Source organism: Lineus longissimus, chromosome 6 (assembly GCF_910592395.1).
Source record: "Lineus longissimus chromosome 6, tnLinLong1.2, whole genome shotgun sequence".
In the NCBI taxonomy this organism is placed as follows: Eukaryota; Metazoa; Nemertea; class Pilidiophora; order Heteronemertea; family Lineidae; genus Lineus; species Lineus longissimus.
In genome coordinates this window covers 16,809,330-16,830,461 of record NC_088313.1, presented here as the reverse complement: position 1 = coordinate 16,830,461, position 21,132 = coordinate 16,809,330, and the positions used below count along the sequence as shown (strand labels likewise).

Sequence of the window (21,132 nt, the reverse complement as noted above, 5' to 3'; positions counted from 1 at the left end):
TTAGATCACAGATCTTTATCGAAACTTACTTACTTACCACGACCTTTATATGTGGTGCAAATTCTCTCGGCATTAGTCTCATGGTGTTGACCCCATACGTTTCAGGTACGTTGCAGGTCAATTGTCTATGCTGCCACCTTTTATTGAGGGCAATAACTGGTAGTCCCGGCAAATGTGGAAAATATTGACGCTGTTTACTTCTTCACACATTTTGTACACGTTGTAGTGAGTTTCATTCGCCGCTAACACCACTGATAACTGACAAAATCAATTCGACATGTTTACTTTCCAAAGTTTTCAATGTTAAGGACAAGTTATACCAGAAGAAGCTATCAATGTTAAGGACAAGTTATACCAGAAGAAGCTATCATCGATGTGATTATCTCATTTCGTTACTATTGTTGGGCGTTGTTAAACCACGTGGATCCTTCGCCTAAATAAACAACAGATACTCTGATTGGTCGAAATAAACTATTTACATCTTATTATGTCCCTCAGCCAATCGCAAATCGTGTTGCGTGACCTAGATTTCTATTATGTAAATTTGTTGTAAACAAATGATTGGCATTTGCCCTGACGTGCCGCACTTCAATCCAGAGCTGAGATCGCAGCGAACGCAGACGGATCTACTGGGGTTCACATAATAATTCGTTCATTTTTCCACGGGATTTTCAATCTAAATCAACGCAAATATGAGTATTGCTGCTTTACTACAGGCTGCTGAATATATAGAGAGGAGGGATCGAGGTAGGTTGATCGCAGTTTTGTGAAAATCCTGTTTATTTCGTGATGTTATCGCCTTCCTGCCACGTTGCACTGTCAGTGTCAGAAAAAGTGGCATTTCGTTTGTAAAGAACGCGACTCTAAAATCTGGATTATATTTCCTTGCAGAAGCGGAACATGGATACGCTTCAACCCTCCCAATGCCAGATGACATTTGTAGAAGGAAAATTAAGTCAAAGAAATCTCAGGGAAATAGGTATGTTCCTTCAAAACGGTGGCGTTTGCGTGGTTGTTTTGTGTTTACATTTTGTTGTTGATCAGCATTTGCCATGTCAGCTGATCGCGCAACCAGGGCAATGAAAACAACTGATTTCAAATAGCTTGTTCTCCAAAACCTGTGGATTAGTTAGAACTCTGAAAGCACCATTATTTACATGATGTATCATTCTCAAGTTCGTTTCGCTTTATTGGAATATTAGAGAGGATATAATAGCGTTTTTGTTGAAAGATGACCGTGTATCATGACGTATCGACCGGCACTGGCGTCGCCATGATTGATGGGAGGGATCGTGAAGTGCGTCATGCAGTACTGAGTTGGATTTTCTAATGGCCTTTCCAATTTTCATCTTTCATTTTCAATCATGATTCATCCGTTTTTGGTGAAATTCAGCATTGTTTTTTCCGGACTGTGGAATACTTCCCTTAGGAAAAACATAATTTCAGAAATTCATGTGATGGATTACGGTACCCTTTCTCGTGCGTCGTCTGTCATTTACGACCAGCGGCGTATTGCGCACTATGTCTTCCCCTATGAGGCGATACAATATCTCACTACGTTAAATGGTCACATGTAGCCTGTACATCATGACACATATGAAGGGCCCATCGTTCATTGCGGCATTTGGAGTAGGCCTATAGATTCATGAAATTGATTGGGATTATGCCATTTATGGGAACAACGTTTACAATACATTGGCCGTCGTCACGTCAACATGCATTTTCACTACTGTAACGTGACATGACGCAACGTGTTTGTAAACGTTGTTCCCAATTAAGTGCATAGATCTAGAGGCCTTTTTCATTATGGTGGTGTTAACAGAAAGTGAGAAACACATGACCTCGGCCTCGGAAAAATTGACTGTGTTTCTGGTTGATGAAAATAAGGGTGCAGCACCCTATTCCTCGGAGGTGTAAGTTTAAACATGGGGTGCTGAACCCTTCCCTTATTCCCTGCCCTTTTCTTTGCCAATTTCCAAAATTGGTAATCTCACAATGTTCTGTTGTCCTTTTCAGGTCTACACATAATGAATTAGAAAAAAATAGGTGAGTATTTCCCATTCTAAATATATGTAGGTAGATCTCTTTTACCGATGTTACCTTTAGCTTGCCCTTCAAAAGATCAGTGTACCAGATCAGTCTCACCTGAGAGACAGTTGGCTAAAATTTCTTAAAATGCTGTGCAGGTTGGGGCGAGAGAACAAACTGCCCTGTTTTGGCTCCAGAACTCCTTGGAAACAATCAACCTTCCAACCATGTCCTTTCCTATTGTTGACATGCACTGTCCAATCCATTCTTGCCGCCTGGCCTGTTCACATGGCACCAATGAAGTTATCTAGGTTACTGGTAACACAGGTCTTTATTGTATACCATGTTTGCTTCATGCTCCGTTGCTCATACGTTCTTGATATAGGATGCAGTTCAGTGCATAATCAATAAAAATGGCTTTTTATGTACTGGGGCTATAAGTGTACCATCTTACCTTCCATGAATCCATGATGGTATTCTTTTCTCCACAATGGCATAATATTACCATATGATTATGATATTACAATTACATGTACATTTACCCACACAAGATGTTCACACTGAGGACTTGCGCTACTTTCTGCACATGAAGCCCGATGACAATATATTTGGTTACCATGGCACTGCATGGGTGCAGATTGTTTTTAGTCAGTTTGTTTAGACAAGTCAAATGTTACTGTAGGTGTTGAATGCTGAATGGCAGAATGGATTATGGGTAACGGAATGTCATGTAATTTATTGCTCTTACAGGCGAGCCCATCTCCGTCACTGCCTTGAAGGGTTAAAAGATATGGTGCCACTGACGGCTGAGTCAAATCGACATACAACGTTAGGATTATTGACCAAAGCCAAGTCTTTCATAAAGGTTTGTATATTGTCCTCTGAGTCTAAGCATATCTCGTTGACTCTCATCAAAACATCACCAACGGTGATGAACAGCCAATTCAAGCCAATTGCTTTGCAAGAACTTCCAAATGCATTCCAATGGCTAAATTGTGTCTTCCAGATCCAGTGTTGACTATTGTAACAATGTGGTTTGCCCACAGCTGAATATGAATGATGTTTTCCCTCCAAAATTCTGGCTCCAATATCTTTTACTTTACTACACTCAAACAGTGACACTTGTCTTCCCTATGGTGAACAATAGGGTCCCCCTGGCCGCACAGTACAGTGCTGGATGGCACACTTAAAAGTCAGTAACCCTAGTAACAGCATTGATCCATATTATTTCATTCTTGGCGCTAAATGTTCACAATGAGTTCCCTGCCTTGGTGGTTGGGATTCATTGTCTAGTGGCGCTATGTGTATCACTGTAGTTTATAATGTAGATAGAAACCTACATCAGGTAGATATCCTCTGAGAATGAGTTATTAGTTTGTCGATTGTAGGAAACGCTTGTCTACCCCCTCCCTCCCAAATAGAAAATTGGCAGGGAGGGCTTGCCGGTGCCATTCCTTCAGTTTGTCTTATTGATTTATATCAAACAAGTCACTACGCTTATTCATAGTCAGTAAGCAAAATCAAAGGTGACCAGACCTACATACCAGTCAGGGCTGGTCATATTATTGATATTTGAGTAGTCCAGTCATGACAAGTCTATGTAGGCCTATACTCAGTCCTTGTCTGAGAGCCTATAAAAATGTAGGTTATGGTCTATGCTGGGCCTGAACATCTGCTGTACTCACAGTCAAGTGTGTCAAAAAAACTTGTTCCTAAATTTTGTTTATTTGGGCCACAGGCAGAAGTGTGCATTATCTGTGATATTCATTGACCTTGGTCATGTGCAGTCGACTTGTGATTGATGACTCCTGGGGGGGGGTCCCCTAGCTCTGAAGACCGTTTACAGATTTAGCTTGTCCACTGGTGAGCTTTGCATAGCTGGTGCAGGCCTTAATTTATTTCAAATACAGTGGCTAATAATATCATGTAATAAATCCAGGTTGTGGTTTTTTCAGAAAAGAATGAGGTTACATGAAGGTGTACACGTATGGCTAAAAATAGAATCAGGTGATGCAAAGATCTGTAAACAAGAACTGCATTTTAGTAAACAACAAAGAAAATCAAGTCCTTCCTAGTTTTGAGAGATTCTAAAAATAGACTTTTAAGAATTCTTAAAAGAAAGTTTCAACCCGTGTTAATGTCAAGTCACTTTAATCTTATTGGGAAGATTTTTTACCCATTTCTATGTATCTACTTTCAGATTTTAGAGGATAAAGAAAAAAAGCAATCTTCGGTGAAAGAAAACTTGCATCGGGAACAGCGGTACCTCCGTCGAAGGTTAGAACAACTCTTGAATGAGCAAAATTTAGCATATCGTGTGCGAAATGAACGCAGTATTAGTGAATGCAGCAACTCCACTACAACGTCCACATCTTCTACTAATTCATTTACATCGGAATCAGGGGAATCTGGTGAGTATCTTGATTTCCAAGAATTATTTCTTTTAGACGGTGTGAAAAATGTTCCATGAAATAGTCCATAACAGTTTCACGTCTATTTGAATGACTGTGTGACATTGAATGGGAGAATGTTTATGAATCGCTGAATGTTGCCATCTCTTCTCTTGAGAACTAGACTTGAGCCAAGTGCAAGGTATTGCAGCAAAGCCAAAGGTCAGAACTTCGGCTGGCTACCCTGGATGGTATTACATGAAAAAGAGTAATTGCTTACGCCAACATTACAACCTGTTTCATGCAATAATCAAGCCTATGCTGAACTTTTGACCAGGTCATGACATTTTGAACAAGGATAGAAAATGGTGTTGCAACTACAGTTTAGAAAGACGGAAGGTTGGCCAATATTTTGATATGGGAACGATGGTAGGCCAAAGCCCTAACATTATAGCAAATTATGTAGATTTTTCTGTAAAAAATACTGCACAGCCAGTTGTACATAGTACATGTTTGCAAAAATGATGTATGTACTCACAGGTTTTCTTTGAACAATAGTCATACTGCATACACAGTACTGCTTGTTGTTGCTGTTTAGTTGGTATGATATTGATTTATTTCTCCAATTTCCCCATTACTGCTTGTTGAATTAAATCCAAACCATGAAGACAGGAGGAGTACCAATCAGAATGGTCCTTCTGGAGAATATGAATGGGAAATGATTGAGAGTGTGACAGCTCTGTGATGTGGCATTGCATGATATTGAATTCCATGTTTCTCATTATGAAAGCGACTACAAATCAATAATTTCATGAATGTGTTTTGGTTTTACTTTATGGTATGCATGAAAGTAGCGAATGAGTGCCTGTACCGTGTGTTGATTGATGTCAGAGAGATCAACTGTTCCGCCTTTGTTTCACGGGGGACACTGCACATGTTGTTTGGACACAAAGCCTTCATTCAATTCATACAGAAGGATTGCATTTTACATATACATGTACCCCCATTATTGTCATTGAAACAGTTGATGATGATGGTTTTTGTTGCACAGCCGCCTTTTAATATCTCATCCTCAACTCTGAAAACGCTGAAATTCATGTCACTACTTGGTGACCACTGCCCATGCTCCAGCTTCCAGTGTCATCATTGACATCAACCTATTTCATGGCAAGTGCCAAGTGCAATAAGATTTCATTGGTCTGCAACTTTGAAATGTTGAAAAATGTTACACAATAAAACGAACAAGGAATTTGTGCGCCAAATCCAACTGTTTGAAAGAAACATAGCTTTGTGTAATCGCACCTTATGAAGTGGCATTGGCTAAATTTGGCACATGGCAACAATCATCCTTGAGAATGGTTCAGGAACCCTCAGGTAATAATGGGAAGAATTGGAGCATCATTCACAGATCCAGAGCAGAAACGTGGATGGACAATAGACCTTGTGCACCCAGCCACAGACAACCGCTGATTTTCATTGCCAAAATCTTTTATATTTGGGACCATCAGGTGGAAATAGGAATCCTCTATATACAGGTCACGTGTCATCTGGGTAGGAGAGTTTTCAGATGCAAATTTTGATGCAAGCTGAGATTTGCCGCTCTTTCGACACTTATGAGTCATGACAATACCCTTCAGTTTCATTTTTGTGGTGTTTTAAATTTATGTATCCAAGGGCTCAGTCTTCAATGTAGGCTAACAAGTGAAAACTGACACCATTGGCTAGGCCGAAAAATGTAGTGCAGTAAGTACATGTATGCTGCTATCACCACCTATGTAATCAGGTGTGACCTTAAAAATCATTTCCCAGTTCTCTGTACCATTGCCAACTATCCGAGATTTGTTGGGCTAATCCAGGGTTCAAGTTTAAAAAACCTGTAAAGGTTTTCAATCAAGAGTCCCTGCAAACTCAAATATAGGATTAGCTGTTAGCAATATTATTATTAAGCCTCTTTTATTCAGAAACATATAAGTGTCAAATTTAATCTAGTAAGCCAGTAAGCATATTGAGTGGTACTAGCCACCAGCCTGTATAGTATGATTACACATTATTAGGTACCCCTCTTCCTCCCCCAAGTACTAACTTTTTCCGAAATTCTCACTGACACCAAGAAGAGTGGCAACTGCTTGCCTTCAGGCAGTAAAATTCAATCCTGTGTCAATGTTGTATACCAAATAACAGAGTGGCAGCCAGTAACCATGAATCCCTCCATAAGTATTGATTTCCTCCTCTCTGTATGTAAACATTACCGTTATGTGACCTTGACCTCAAAATGAGGTGATCGGGATACGAGTGGATGTGCATGTAGGAGGACGAACTCGGGCTCAGCAGATCGTTACTACAGAGTATTGTTGTTCGACGATGGCAATCGATCGATTGAATTTGGTTTACTTATTTATAATGATTGTATGATGTATCACGTGTCAATCCAAATGAAAGAGTGCTGTACTTTTCTGCTCCTATCGATGAATTTCAAAAATAAGATCAATTGCATCGGTCTGCTAGTGCTAACTCTTTACACAATTGTCACGCAAATTCTGTTTCTAAATTTGATTAAAAAATAGAATGGTTGATAATTTCGCATTGCATCACGCTCAATTCTATTTCTTGTTGAAATTTTATAAGGGTTTGGCATTCTCACCTTTGTGGTGCTGTATTCACGAATGGTCTATAAATATAAAACGAGGATTGTTCTCTTGACTTCATCCTCAATGAATGCATTGAGCTTTGTGTATTGCTCGAAAAAACGTGATGAACTTGCCCTTTTACAAATGAAATTGACTGTGAGTGTCAAGGACAGATGGCTATTTTGGGGAATGTAACAACAATGGACTATTATAACATTGGCCAGTATCCCAAAGGCAACTCGTCTATTTGAAATGCGTACCTTGAGCGTTAACAATCTTAGCTCGAAGAGAATCATTTTAGTATTTGCCACGAACTTTGGTCTAGTAAATCTTTGCTTCTCTGAATTCTGTTGCAGGGATGAGTGAAGTGCACATATGTTGTCACTTTGGACCTTTCAACATATAATTATGTTTTTGTTAAATTATGTTAGCGTAGATTGAAAAAAGCACACATCTTATTCCTGCGACAGACGTCAGCAAACTATACGATGCAAATATTGTCCATCACAAAGTACATACCACCAAAGGCAATCTTCCTCCATATTGCATTATCCATTTTGTTATCATACCTTTGTACAACACGGATTGACGTCATAGCAACACGGCAGTGATCCGCTAGCACTATAGCAGTAGCAAGTTTGAGCGCAGTGTGCACGGCTAGCATTGCTCGCAAGTGAATGAAACAACCACACGATATTGATTGGGTGTTACATAAAAATGAGGTGGTGAATACAAAGGAAAGGGGGAGACACGAAACAGATTTGATACAGGTTTCATGTGCACGTTAAAAGTTGACATGGAATAAACTAAATGCTGAGGGTAGTGACTTCTGTCTTGGGCACTGCTCAGCAGAGCGAGTAAAATGTGTGGTAAGCAGCTATCTCCATGATTCCAGAAGGATTTTTAAACATGTGTGAAGTTGAAATGACGAGGAAAGCTGAAATTAAAGATTGAATTAGACATTTTTCAGCACAATAAGAACTAGGAATTCATGGCTATATGCTGAACTTCATGGTCAAGATTCAGTTTTGCAAAGCTGATCTGTCGAATTCTGCTAATTGATTATTCTGCTTATGGTGTACTGTCTAGTGGCTAGAACTACAGGCTCGTGTCTGTTGAAAAAAGGTCCAACGTGTATCGACCATGTGGTCCTCACAAGAATCCTTTATTCTCCACTCTCGCACCACACGGTGTATCCATTCCTTCTTGTCACACCATAATTATCACAGGTGATCATTATGACAGTGTTTTTGTCTGTTTGGAATTCTCAGTTCAAGAATGAAGGGTTTTATCTTGGAAAGTGTGCCAGGGCTACTCCCCACAGTTGGTCTGCAGATGTTTGCATTGTGATGCATGAAATAGATTCATCAGCCATGAATTTTAAGTAAGGGTAAAGAATAAATTGCAAAATGGAGCATCCATTCATCCGCGAGAGGAGGCTGCCACGTGCCACCGAAAATGGCAGGAGTGTATTCGGCAACTGCTTTTGTGTTTGGGTTCTTAATCAGAGCCAACCGCGCCAGGTCACAGGCATTTTGTTCCCACCACAGTCCTTGTATCCGATTGCTGGCTATTACCCTGCAGCCTTTCTAAATACAGCCCTACTCCAGGTCAGATCAGAATGACTCCTTTGTCACCAATTGAAAATGCACTGAATTGCTGCTGAACATTGCTTTTGTTGTCGAGGATCAGATTGGTCCACAAATTTTAAGTGGTCTATTGAATTCAGTTCTGCACGAGCCTCTTGTCATGGCATTTGGCGTGTGCCAAGTTTGGCGCATGTTCCAACGGCCCAGTGGAAAGGGCAGCTGAGTTTCGGACCAACAGATTGGAGATTTGACAATAGCTTTTGTCCTATATTTATACAACTAACACAGATTTTCTTATTTGATGATCAGAATAGATTTATCTCAAAATCGCACAACCTAATTTTGTCCAGGTGATAGATAACTGATCAAATACGATCTTTGAGTTTGAAAGTAGAAATCTCTCTCAGGCGTGACTTATCAAGCTGTCTGCTCGGCCGTCCGCCTAGATCTCCTATCAATTCAACTTGGAGATCAAACCATCTCCAAACCTGATCAGTTCCTTGGGTTTCCAGGCTTTCATGATCGGTTTGCCCATTCCAAGGTCAAGGACATGCAATCTGCTTTATTGCAGGGTGGTTTATCTACCTATAGGTCTACCTGTGCAAGCCAAAGGGCCATGCCATTCTCGCTTTAATTGCTTCAGATTTTTCCTTCCTGGTGCATTGGCTTTCTGTTTTAATAGCCTTGCCTTGTGCAGCTAGAATAGCAGGATAGAAAGTAGCAAGCGGATGAATAAGAGTGGTATGCTCTTTAAAACTGCTCTTTAAAAAAAGTATGCCAACTTTGTTTTTTTAAAAACTGGTTTTGGCACAGGACCTGATCTAAATTTAAAAGCCTCTAAAAAGAAGCTTAGTTTTAATAGATTATATGTCATTTTTATAAGGCGTCAATTATACTTCTTGGCATTGAATTTGTGATATTTGTATATTTTTCAAATGAGCACATAGTTTGTCATAACATGCACAGGATCATGAATAGAAAGTGAAAGGATGGGTCATACATTCCATTTGGCATTCTTTAGAAAAACCTTAACACACGCTTTGAAAATATCGGCCATAAATCTATCTAGGGACATGATCATCTTGCTTACAATATATGGCCTAATTTTATTCATACAGAATATTGGCACATAAAGCCAAAAAATAGGATATACATTTTTAAGCTTATCGACACCAAATATGGGTTTGATTTGAAGTTCAGTCTTCCGACATGAAAAGTTTAGCTTGGCCAGGCAGTCAATGGTATGCCTAAGAGTTATGGTTTCCCTAGTTGCAAGTGTCACTCTCTGCCAACTGTGCTACTTTCCTGACATGAAAAAAACAACACGTTTTGCTATGGCTGAGGAAGAAAACTGATACATTTCATCATTGTTATCCTGAGAAGGAATCATTCAGTGTCCTGCAGACACATTAAAAAAGAAGTTCGTCACTCTGACATCTCTTACCACTGACAATGTAAACTTGTGTTGTTACTGCTGTTAGAAAAAAGAAATGGTTTGATTGTTGTGTTAAATTTTATCGTGGATGTTTTTCTCACCGAGGGGGCAAAAGGCTATATGCCACTTGTGACAGTCTCGTGGATTGTGCACCAAATTCTATTGTTGTTGTTGTATACACCCAGTAGTATAGTGTCAACTGTCATAATGTTTTACACAGATCCTCAATACATAATGTACATTGTTTTATTTTGGTGGCCACAACAGTATAGGGCCCATTTTACTAGTGATTTATGTCATTGTTGGTTGGCATATTATAATAAAGTATGATATTTGAATTTCTCATCAAATATTCCTATTCTCATTCTGATTTCAAAAGGAGTACAAGCATCAATATTTGTTCAGTGGCCCAGATTTCAGTCTGAGAAAATGCAGGCCTATCAATATACAACAGGTTGGCAACATGCTTGCTGTTTGATCAGGTCTTTCAAAAATATTGAGGCATTGTTGAAACACAATGCATACTTTTATACTCTAGCTATAAACCATTGTCACTGAGTGATAGAAGATTTTACCCCCAGGACTGTTTTGTGAAATCCAAGTGTGAACCTGCTTCAAATCAAGGTAGCTTACATGTATAAGTACATTGTATAGTTTGGGTACTAAAATACTAACTTACTGGTTGTTTTGGAAGGATAACCTTGAGCTGGTGGTGCTACTGCTAGTGTGTAATATGTAGGCCTACCTCGAAACCTGGCCACTTTTGCGCAAAATTCTAAAGGTAAGCCTAGCCTGCATGTAGAACAGAACTATGTGCCCAAGGGACAACATGGGGTGTGCATTAGAATCATGCCCTGTACATCAGGCAATCTGCTAGTAAGAAAACAAAAGTATCTATGACGAAGACTAAGCCGCTGGATTGAAGGCTAAGGCCTACCTATTGTTGTTATGATGCACATGAAAACAGATGCTAAAATGAAGGATGAAGGCCGTCATGTTCATGATAAATCGATATAGGTACATCTTACTTTTAATACATGGTTTCATATGCACGAGCTGCTGGCCTGCTTGATGACAAACATACCTGTGCCTGATTAGCACAAGGTAGGCCTATGACAATTGGGAGAGCATCAGTTCACCTGGAATTCTTCCCACTATTGTTTTTGTAACCCTTCCTTGTTTTTGTTCAACCGAAAGATGTCTAGCATCCAAAAAGGTTTTTTTGCACTCATGAAGGTCGTTGGTTCTTCGCCTTTCGGCATGTCCACTATCATGTAAGCTTCAGACTGGAGCATACACCACTTACCAAGTCAAATATCAATTTCGCCAACTTTATTACCACACAACATTAATTGCATGTGCAATATGGTTATGACCGCAATATCGTATTCCCAGGGTAGTACAAACTGAACATTTTTTCAATGCGGGTAATATTTATAAATGATTATGAGTAGGCCTGCTGTAAAGTGACCATTTGCAGCTGTTTGGAACGCAATGTTTTTGGCTCTCCCTGATTTAAACCTACATGTTATTCCATCTGATGCAGAGCATACATGCATACAGTACATATAGACGCTTGCTTGGCCTGATGATGCCATGCTTTATGATGTATTATAGTACACAAACCTATTCGGTACATACCAGAATGAGATAAGTGACAATTGCCCTGTAAACCTTTTCTCATTTCTGGCACAACCTCTTCATGATATTTTCCCCTAGATTTGTGTTAGATTCTTCATGCAAGTGAGTGATAATATGCATCAAGATGTTCTGCAAAAAATATTTGTTGGTTGATTTGATGGTCTGGCACTGTTGACAGCACTTAGGGGAATCATGATTCATATTGGGTGGTGGAAATATCAGTCTACAGCTCTGCATATTGTGACTGTGGAGGACTGTGATTGTGTGGGGTACAGAGAGAATGTGATGCGTGAAGATGTGATGAAATGAAGAAAGATGTTTGGCGGTAACTGCATCTGCGAGTGTGAATGGATGTAAATGTACAAAGAGTATTATTTAGGTGCCGCTTGAACATGTTGCTGACAATTTCATTCAAGTCACCAATCTGAAATTTGTGGTATTTCTTGTCTAGAACCTGGCCTTGAATAATATGCTGTATACTTAATTGTATTTCGTTCAAAAAAAGTAACCCATCTCATGTTCTCATCCCTTTGTGTCTTTCAGATGAAGTCGATATCATCGGTTACAACAGCAATCATAGTGATAGTGATGACCTTAGCAGCATCCAGAGCGGGTCGAGCGACACTGGGCCTGGCGTCTGTATCATTAGCACAAGAAACCTTACGCTATCATGAGTTCTGCAATACACCACTAGGTGCCGCCACCTGTAAAACAACAGTATCACCTCTAGAGTCTAGATAGTTGTATGCAAATATTCTAAGAAAAGTCTCCAAATTTTTTAGATCTACATGTGTACGCCATTATTGTCTACGACAGCGATTCCACTTCCAGTTTTTGTTTTCCCGAAGTTTTCTCCAGTACTATACAGAGTGTATAGAAATATGTGTAGTTATTTCCTGAATTTAATACCGTTTTCAACAGGTGTGTTATATCCAAGAATTTATATATCTAATTTGACATCATTTTCATGAACACTAAACATGGCTTAGTCTTACCAGGGCATAATCAGTAACTTTGCATGGTGTGGTTAGAAATGAGAGCATACGCCAGTCGATGTGTATATTGACCTTGAGCTCTTGGCTTTTGGTTGAGATCATCTCGGTGGAAGACTGTCATGGGGATGAGGGTGGCTTGTTACAGTTCATGAATAGATGAACATGTTGCCAAAAGGTCAACCCTCTTGGTTCAATGAAAAGGAATGCCAAAAGCTCATCTCCTGATCCACAGGAACCCATGGATTATACTGTGTTATTGTTATGCAAGGAATACTTAATTTGATGGCCATGCTAAAGTGGTAGTGATATTCTTTGTCAACTTTGAAAAAAATCAGTTCCAAAACATCTTTCTATTCTGTGCTGCATTTCGAGTGTCAAATATTTATTTGGTGTGGTGATAATTTGGTTTGAGAATGCGGATGTTTACTGGGATGGGAATATTTTTGTTGAAAAAAAATGTTTAAAAAACACCTTAATGATGCATGCCTCTTTCTCCTACTTCCTTTTGACCTGCTACCCCAATTTTGCTCCTAATTCTTGTACCATCAGGAGTTCTCCAGGGTGCATATGACATTATGAGCGGAACAATTTCATGTTTGAGGATCAATTATCAGATTGGTCCATGCCTTTTTGGATAGTGGTAGCTCTTAACATGTTTTTTAAATGTTCTGGATCACTTCAATGAGATGAAATGGAACAGGAAGCCCAAATGTAGCATGCAAGAAATCCAAAGCATTGGCGCATAGATTTTAAAGAAAAATACGGTTTCCATGGTGATTTCTATGGACTGTGTTTATGTCTGCGAAGTGCGATGAAGTAATATTTCAATCCCATCTAGAATTGTACTTTGCTTTCATTAGATAATGTTGAAATCATGCCCCCGGCATGCGCTTTCAAAGGAAATAACATCCCATTTCTCGAATTGAAGCTTCATGTAGCGTGAAAAATACTCCAAATGAACAGTCACGGTTGTATAACATGGAAAGCTGCACAACAAAAGTGCAGACGTACTTTGCCATATTTATTTATTTTAAATTGATAAGTCCTACTTCGCTACTGAAAGGTATCTGTCTACCTTGTTAGTTCCTTGAAAGAACATTGTCCGTGTCCTTGTTAATGTTATTCTTTAATTTAATATTGAATGAAAAAAAATTATTGACGAATTCTTTTTATGAACTTATTTGCTTGAAAATGCTAATGTTGCAATGTAGTAGGAAGAAGTGCCCTTGTCATTTAAAAATACGTGATGGGTTGACTCTGCTATTGATATCTTATCTTTAGCAATTGCAATTTGTGAAATGCTGTATACATGTATGCTAATGGGTTTGTATTGTGCTATGTTATACAATGTAGACTACAAGATGTTCCGAAAATGGTTTTTCCAAAATGATTTCAAAGTGGTGATTGTGTATTATAAACTGTAGACTGATGATCTGTGCAGAAATTAATGGAATACTTTGCATGCACCCTGCATGATGGATTGCAGACATTTTTTGATGGGACGTTTTTTGGAGCAACTTGTTAGGTACTTTGTTTTGCCAAGAGTGAAGAACAAATTCAAAAAGTGCTGTGAAATTAGCGAAATATAGAATGTACAGTTTACCTACATGTACTTTACCAGGCTTATAGAAAGGTTTGTGCAGCTACTGGAAGTTGATATTGATATAGATTGAAAGTAAAACAGTATTTTCTGTGTATAAAATGTTCAAAATTAAAATTAGAATGTTCCAAATATAAAGGTTGTACAGATCAAAGAAATCAACTGTCCTAATGGGTTTCCCTTTCCTCAATATCAGATTGTCACTTGACTTGTCAGTTGTGATAGTTTCCCTTTTAATTTGCCCAATAACGTGCTGTTTATTTTTTCTAATAGATCTATTATACCTATGAAATTATACCTATTCGCATGACATTGACATGATTATCAAGGAAAATGAAAAGTGTTCTTTCCTACATGACATTGTGTACAAGTTTGGGTTCTTTCCGAAATCTTGACGGACAAAAGGTTTTGCAGAATCTTTTGCCAATACACTTCTTTAGGCATGTTCCAATACCTTGTGTTAGGGGTCAAGTATTAACCTACTTTGAATTGACCTTCAAAGCTAATTCTATTATTGATCTTCTGTATATAAGACTGCACTTCTGAGTTTAATAATGAAATTTTCTGTACTCAGCAAATTTTAGAATTGCCCAAGTCGGCACAGGTATCCCACAATTTAATCAATGCTCTATGTTTTATTGAAATGTGCAAATTATTGTTTTATTGAAGGATAACAGCATACTCTTGTTTAAAATGAATGATGTAGAATGTAAATTATAATTATTCTTAATTTCGAATTGTAAATTGTAAAAAGATTTTAAAATTGAAATTTTAAGTTACACAATTCTTTCAGGGGATTATTTTCAAGAATGCCCATGTACTTTTCCCCAATGATACCGAGGTAAGGACAAAAATGATGAATTGCATACAGATGTATGTAAGAAAAGGTTTTATTATGAACTGAACTTATCTATTAATTCCCTCCAGTGGCATTTTAAGAATAACTAAGGATTTCGTACAGCTTGGCTTTCAAAGATTTTTGCTTGAAGTGACAGTGATGCTGTAAGACTTGGAACATTGCATTCAAATGAGGTCACACTTAATACAGTGTTTGTATGTGAAGCCCTGGGCAGTTTGCCACCTCACTTTTGTCAAGTGAAGGAGTGTTCCAAGTGTTATGACATCTATATTTTTTCAAAAAATGAAAATTCTCGATGTCAGTGTCAGTGAAAACCCCCTACTGTTTTCTTCAAAATTGCAAACCATCATTTTGCCATTATATTATGTATATTTGAACTTCTCTACTTGTGGAGAAGACCCATGTGAAACATAGTAATTTGTATGCACTTATCCTAATGAGCGATAAGTATAATTAAATAGCAATACTAGTTTATGGTAAGAAATGTGTGTGTGAGAAAGTAAAAAGCCCAGGTTGCTCTTGACCATCATAACATAAACGCATGTTTTTGCCATCTTTGGAAACTCGGTCGACGTATGACTTCGGTAGAAAAGAAGGCAATCTTCCGAGATTATGCAGCTTTGCTGACAGTATGACAAATAAGGTGCATTAGCTATTGTTTCTGCCATGATGGTCCAGGCAAGAGTGTCGGAGGGCGTCGGATCCAATCCTGTTTATGGAACTCGGAGCTCGAGGTGTAACTGTAATTGTACGTGCAAGTGTGAAATGGGAAATTATGTAAACCATTACGGAAAACCAATGCAAATTCAACTTGAATCTCACCAGCAATATATGTGCCAAACTGCTTGGGATTTTGGTTACCCTGGTGAATATGATGTGCATTCAACAACTTAGTCATATCTGCAGGTGTCTTGTATATTTGACAGCTGTAATTTCATGCATACCCCCCCATTATAGTGTAATGTTTGTATACAGGGTGGCGACACAGTCTTCTATCTGTATGCCATAGGCATATTAAATCACGAGAGTGTCCCTTACAAGGGAGAATTTTGAAATCTGATAATTTGATTCCCCTTGGTTCAAAACTATAGGGTTGTATTCCATATTTGCAATATTTGGTCTGTGAAAGCTGTTATTAATATAAACGTTTTGATCTCGGAAAACTTCTGTATTCTCCCCCTTAATGGATAGACGTATGAATTTGGAGATTTTTTTAATGGCATGTATTGTAAATATTCATGGGCCACAGTTGAATGAGAATATAGCGTTTCTCTTCATTTGAGTCATTTGATACAACACTGTCACTTGACTACACAACTTGTAGAAGAATAAAAGACTTTGCCATCCTGAACTTGTTCCCAGGACTATAAAACCACTGGTAATGAGGTTGTCACAATCGGTGTCTGCCATAATTTGGTCGTTTAAAAAGTTTCCCCTGTGGTACACCTTACTTATACATTGACATTATAATGTAGGTGGGCATTGAATCTGTAAATAAGTATGGTGGCCTGTGAGGAAATGAAACAAACATGGCTGATAATTTCCACCAAATGATGTAACTTCCATCAACTTTAGAATCGAGTGAATGGCTCGATTATTGATGTTTAAATCTTGTGATTTTATTCCTTGTTGTGTTTTTCTCTGATCAGTTTTAAGTATTGTCTGATTTTGTGTAAATTTTTTATTAGTGCTCATTGATGGAGTGACCAACATGGTTGCCTTGGCAACTGAATGGTTGCGATATGATTACTATCCACGTGACAGGTTGATTAAGGGGAACTTAGCACTGGAACATTCAAGAATAAAATGTGATACTTAAGACAATTTCAAAACTAACATTCAAAGCGTAGCTCAGGTGTGGAGGTATATTTTGTCTCTTGGCGATTGCTGCATTAGAACCAAGCTTGGTTCACAGTGAAACTGTAGGGTGATGTCCAAACCTGTACACACTGAGTGTATGATTTCTGAGGCTGGTGATAGTTTTGAAATGGTCACAATAACTTGATTAACACATTGTGTTCATTGACCTATGATAGGTCATTACTTTGCTCTTGCATTTGCTGTAACAGTATAGAAGATATCAACATTGAAACTACTGTATATTTTGTGTGTAAAGGTGTTCGAAACATGTTGCATGCACTTAACATTACTGCAATGCATTTAAAATGAATTGTACAATGCCTTTAGTAGTTCCAGCCTTTGTTTGATCTGGGCCATATGCACAATGATAATTTATGCACACATAATTTAATAATGACACACTATTTATTCAATACAAAATGTATATGCAACATGTTTTTTTTCACCTCTGTCAATATCAGGTCTGCATGTCAAATATATCTATATGTTTAAATTTTTTCAAAAGTTTCATAGAAATTTTGACTGACCTATTGCATGTATTGAAAAACAACTCAAGAGAGAATGCTATGTAGCGGTGAGTCGAGATCAAGATACACTATATCACAGCCATTATTAAATTGCTTTGAGGAATTGTTCCAAGCTTAAAGCTTGGTGAAACTCAGGCCAAATATTATCATCCGGCCGTGTGGATGCTCATCACCCACCTATAACATATATAACCAACAACATCCCGGTATAAACTTACAAAGGCAGCGCCGTGATGTAAAATCTATGAATTTGTTCATTCCTCCCTCATAAGAGATCTGTTCATAATTAAAGGGACCATCACCATCGTAACATCACTTGGGTCAGGTTACAAAAGCACGACCACATACAATGTTTATTGCATTCTGAGAATGCTGCAGTATGCCTCTTAGATAAAGCAATTTTATAAATTGTCATGTTTGTCAACGGTAATGCACTTGTGCTGCTAAAAACATACCAGAAGAGATCTGATTGCTCAGTTGGATATGTTATACTATCAAACTATTCAACGCTCAAAAGAAGAGATTCTGCCATTTTATTTCTGAGAGAACAAAATATAATCTCTTCTTGTTATTGATCATCAGTGCAAAGTAGTAGCTGATGTCGGGTGGCGGAAGATGTCATCTTCAGTGCTTCAGTTGCAGTCGAGCACTTTGCAGTGTCCACGTTCAATCATCAGGAAATTCTGTTTGAAGACTGTTCAATGACACTGCTGGTCTGATGTAAGCATGAGCTTCAGCTCTACTTAGCACATTGCACCAACTTGATCTCTTGCCTTGGTCAGTTATTCTATGACCACAGTACAACTGTAACAGTGATATTTTTCAGTAGTTTCAATGTTGAGTTGTGTGTGTTCAGAAGGGGGTATTTGGCCGTGGGTGGTCAGCTGTCTCGGTTTTAAATGGGCAACTTCTGTTCCAACCAAGTGGTCCATTTTTGTGCACTTCAATCTTCTATACTGCATGCTCCATTAAAGGATTGTACATGTACATGATTGAATCAAACATATCATAAGTATCATAGATCCAGAGATGTCCAATGATATTGTACTATGTAAGAATCTATTACCATCTTGAGATGTACGGGGGCCAGCTTACAGCATGTTGACACAGACCAATGGTAACTTTCCCACAAATTGTCATTGACACCATTGTAAAAACGCTATTATCCCCTTATCTAACCCTTGAAGGGCTGACAGTTATCTTCTCCTGAAAGTTCACCAAAGTGAAAATTTCAGTGATAGAATGCCTTGTCAGCCCTTCGATGGTACATTTTGCATAATACATTGTTAACAGCTGTGGAGATGTATACATAAACATATTTCTCATGACTTCCTGGTGTCAGCTTGATCTCTTAAGGGTGTCCAAGAATAGTGTCAGATCAGCCACTCTCAAAGTAAAGTTGGTGGTACTCTGCAGACTGGGCCCAATATCAACTGAGCTTTAGGTATCAAAAATACTCTTGCCTTCCCAAAGAACTGTACAAAGCTTCAGCAGTCCTTTTCCTAGGTAGGGCCGAGTATCTGATATGACCTTTTTCTGGACTAAATTTTACACTGGTGTCTTTGACTTGAACTTATAGTGGGCTAGTTCTCATTGGATTTGGTGATTCCACAACTGAAGGTAATCAAACCTCCCAGTTGTATCCTAACTCCCTCTCATCTTATTTGACCAGTAAACAAACTGGAATGACCTTGTTTTGTATGGTCAATGTAGGTCAGGAAGGAGTATAAAATGAATCAGGGAAACTTTAGACTTGGTGCTAAGTATTTTAAGATGTATAGGAGTATCACAAAATGATCCGGGGTTTGCCCCTCTTGGACTGAGAGTCTTAACAATAAAAGCGACTACTGGTATTTAGATTGCAAAAGATTGACATCAGAAATGAGTTACAATCATTACTCGAGGTGAAAGAAAGGGTACATAGTACCAGTGTGATGGAATTCCAAGTTCTGTATTTGGTTATAGGAGAGCTCTCGGTCCAGTGCAGGTTTTTTCGCGGTGGCACCATGGTGGATAGAGGTGGCACCATCGCCATATTGTAAATTCTTCGTTCATATCGTGTAGTGATGTATGTGCTGTAAGTTAGCTTCATTTTAGCTGCATGTGTGTAGAAATGAAGTCGGTGAATACTTCCCCATTCGCTCTCTCTGGATGTACAAAGTCTTAATGTTATCATTCATCTGCACCAACGGTATCGAATGACGGGGTGGTGTGCATGTCCAGTGAACATATAGTACTCTAATTTATTCTTCTGACAGTGCACAACGTACCCCTTGGTTTATATCAAGGTCACAGCCCTTCGGTGCTGGTTAATGTCTAGAAATGCAAACATTCCTAGACATTTTCAAAGTGTGTACATATATCTTAATATAATTATTGTTAAGAAGTTCTCATTTGCTGAGAATAAAATTCTATTTCATGTACAGACATCATGTGCTTTGTTGATCTTTGTCTTATTGTCCCAGTCGTGCTTTGATAGAGGCCCCACTTCCTTGGATGTGTGGGTCCCTCTAGCTCTAGATCTGGCAGCATTCTGAATGAAACAACTTTTGGACTTCCTCTTTCCCCACCAACCAGCCGATTGGAGGACACCTCTTGGCAGGAGATGGTAAAAATCGCTGGAAAGTAATCACTGGTGTAAGTGATCATAGTGAAAGTCAGCCTCCTCCCCCATCCCTCATGAAAATCGCCTTATCAGACGAGAGGAAAACGTGTTGGGCTGACGTATAAACAAGATTCTCCTTTCGTTTGATGCCCAAAATCTCCCACATAGCAATCAACCACTTTCACACCTGATCACCAGCCCAGTCCTGTCTCACAAAGCTCATCTCCATAAAGATCAAGCTAGGGAGAGGACCAATATCGACTAAAGACACCTCTTCAAAACCGTACACCCCAAATGGACGACTTTTTCTTCTCCAGGAAATGCAGTTGTTGGAAGGGGCTTCGTCTCACAAGCAGGTGTCGGTATTGGGAGTACTAGATTGTGTTAAACTGTATTCTGCAAAATCTCATCTCCTTTGAGACTTTCACCATTAGCAGAATCCTTTCAAGTCAGATGCTTGATAAAAAATAACTTGGCATTACAAAATGCGTTTGTCTGGATGATCGTAGGCAGAGTGAAATGGGATCATGTTATGTAGGCGGTAGGATCATTTTCTGTCTTTGATGTATACATGTTAAGCCGCCTTGGATGCCCGGGCTTGCATGTAGCACTGTCAATGGCGCAACACCGAGAAGAGTGTGTACATTAACTCTTGGAATTAACTCTCAAAGATTAGGAGTGATGACAGTAATTCATCAGAAGAAATAATAGGTTGTACAGTTTCCCCAACAGTAACCGGCAGCCACCGACGGACTCTGTCTGATCCGAGGGGACTGTTCTCATGTCTCTTTTCTTGCGCAGCACCTCCAATGTCATTGTCGCGCAGAGGCCTTCCATGTCTATCGTCGTATATGCATCAAATAAGCTAAGAATCTCAAGCTCACTATTTCAGGTTTTATTGACGGAAAAAGTATGTTTATACCAATAGCCCATATGTGCGTCATCACATTCTTGAGACTTGACGACTTGCGAAATG

General features: G+C 38.8%; 1 protein-coding gene across 1 annotated transcript; it reads left to right on the top strand.

The window, feature by feature from the left end:
• Positions 1-592: 592 nt before the first annotated feature.
• Positions 593-19,978, top strand: LOC135489761 (max dimerization protein 1-like). The gene is made up of 6 exons (XM_064775279.1): positions 593-747; positions 892-979; positions 2,017-2,046; positions 2,779-2,893; positions 4,229-4,439; positions 12,254-19,978. Exons 1-6 carry the CDS (start codon positions 693-695, stop codon positions 12,382-12,384), a joined length of 630 nt encoding a protein of 209 aa, XP_064631349.1. The 5' UTR covers positions 593-692; the 3' UTR covers positions 12,385-19,978.
• The last annotated feature ends 1,154 nt before the right edge of the window (positions 19,979-21,132 follow it).

Excerpts from the sequence above, each read along its gene's own strand:
- LOC135489761 (XM_064775279.1), top strand. The coding sequence starts at position 693 with ATGAGTATTGCTGCTTTACTACAGGCTGCTGAATATATAGAGAGGAGG. Across the intron at positions 748-891 it reads TATAGAGAGGAGGGATCGAG|AAGCGGAACATGGATACGCT; the intron begins GTAGGTTGATCG and ends ATTTCCTTGCAG. Across the intron at positions 980-2,016 it reads AAGAAATCTCAGGGAAATAG|GTCTACACATAATGAATTAG; the intron begins GTATGTTCCTTC and ends TGTCCTTTTCAG.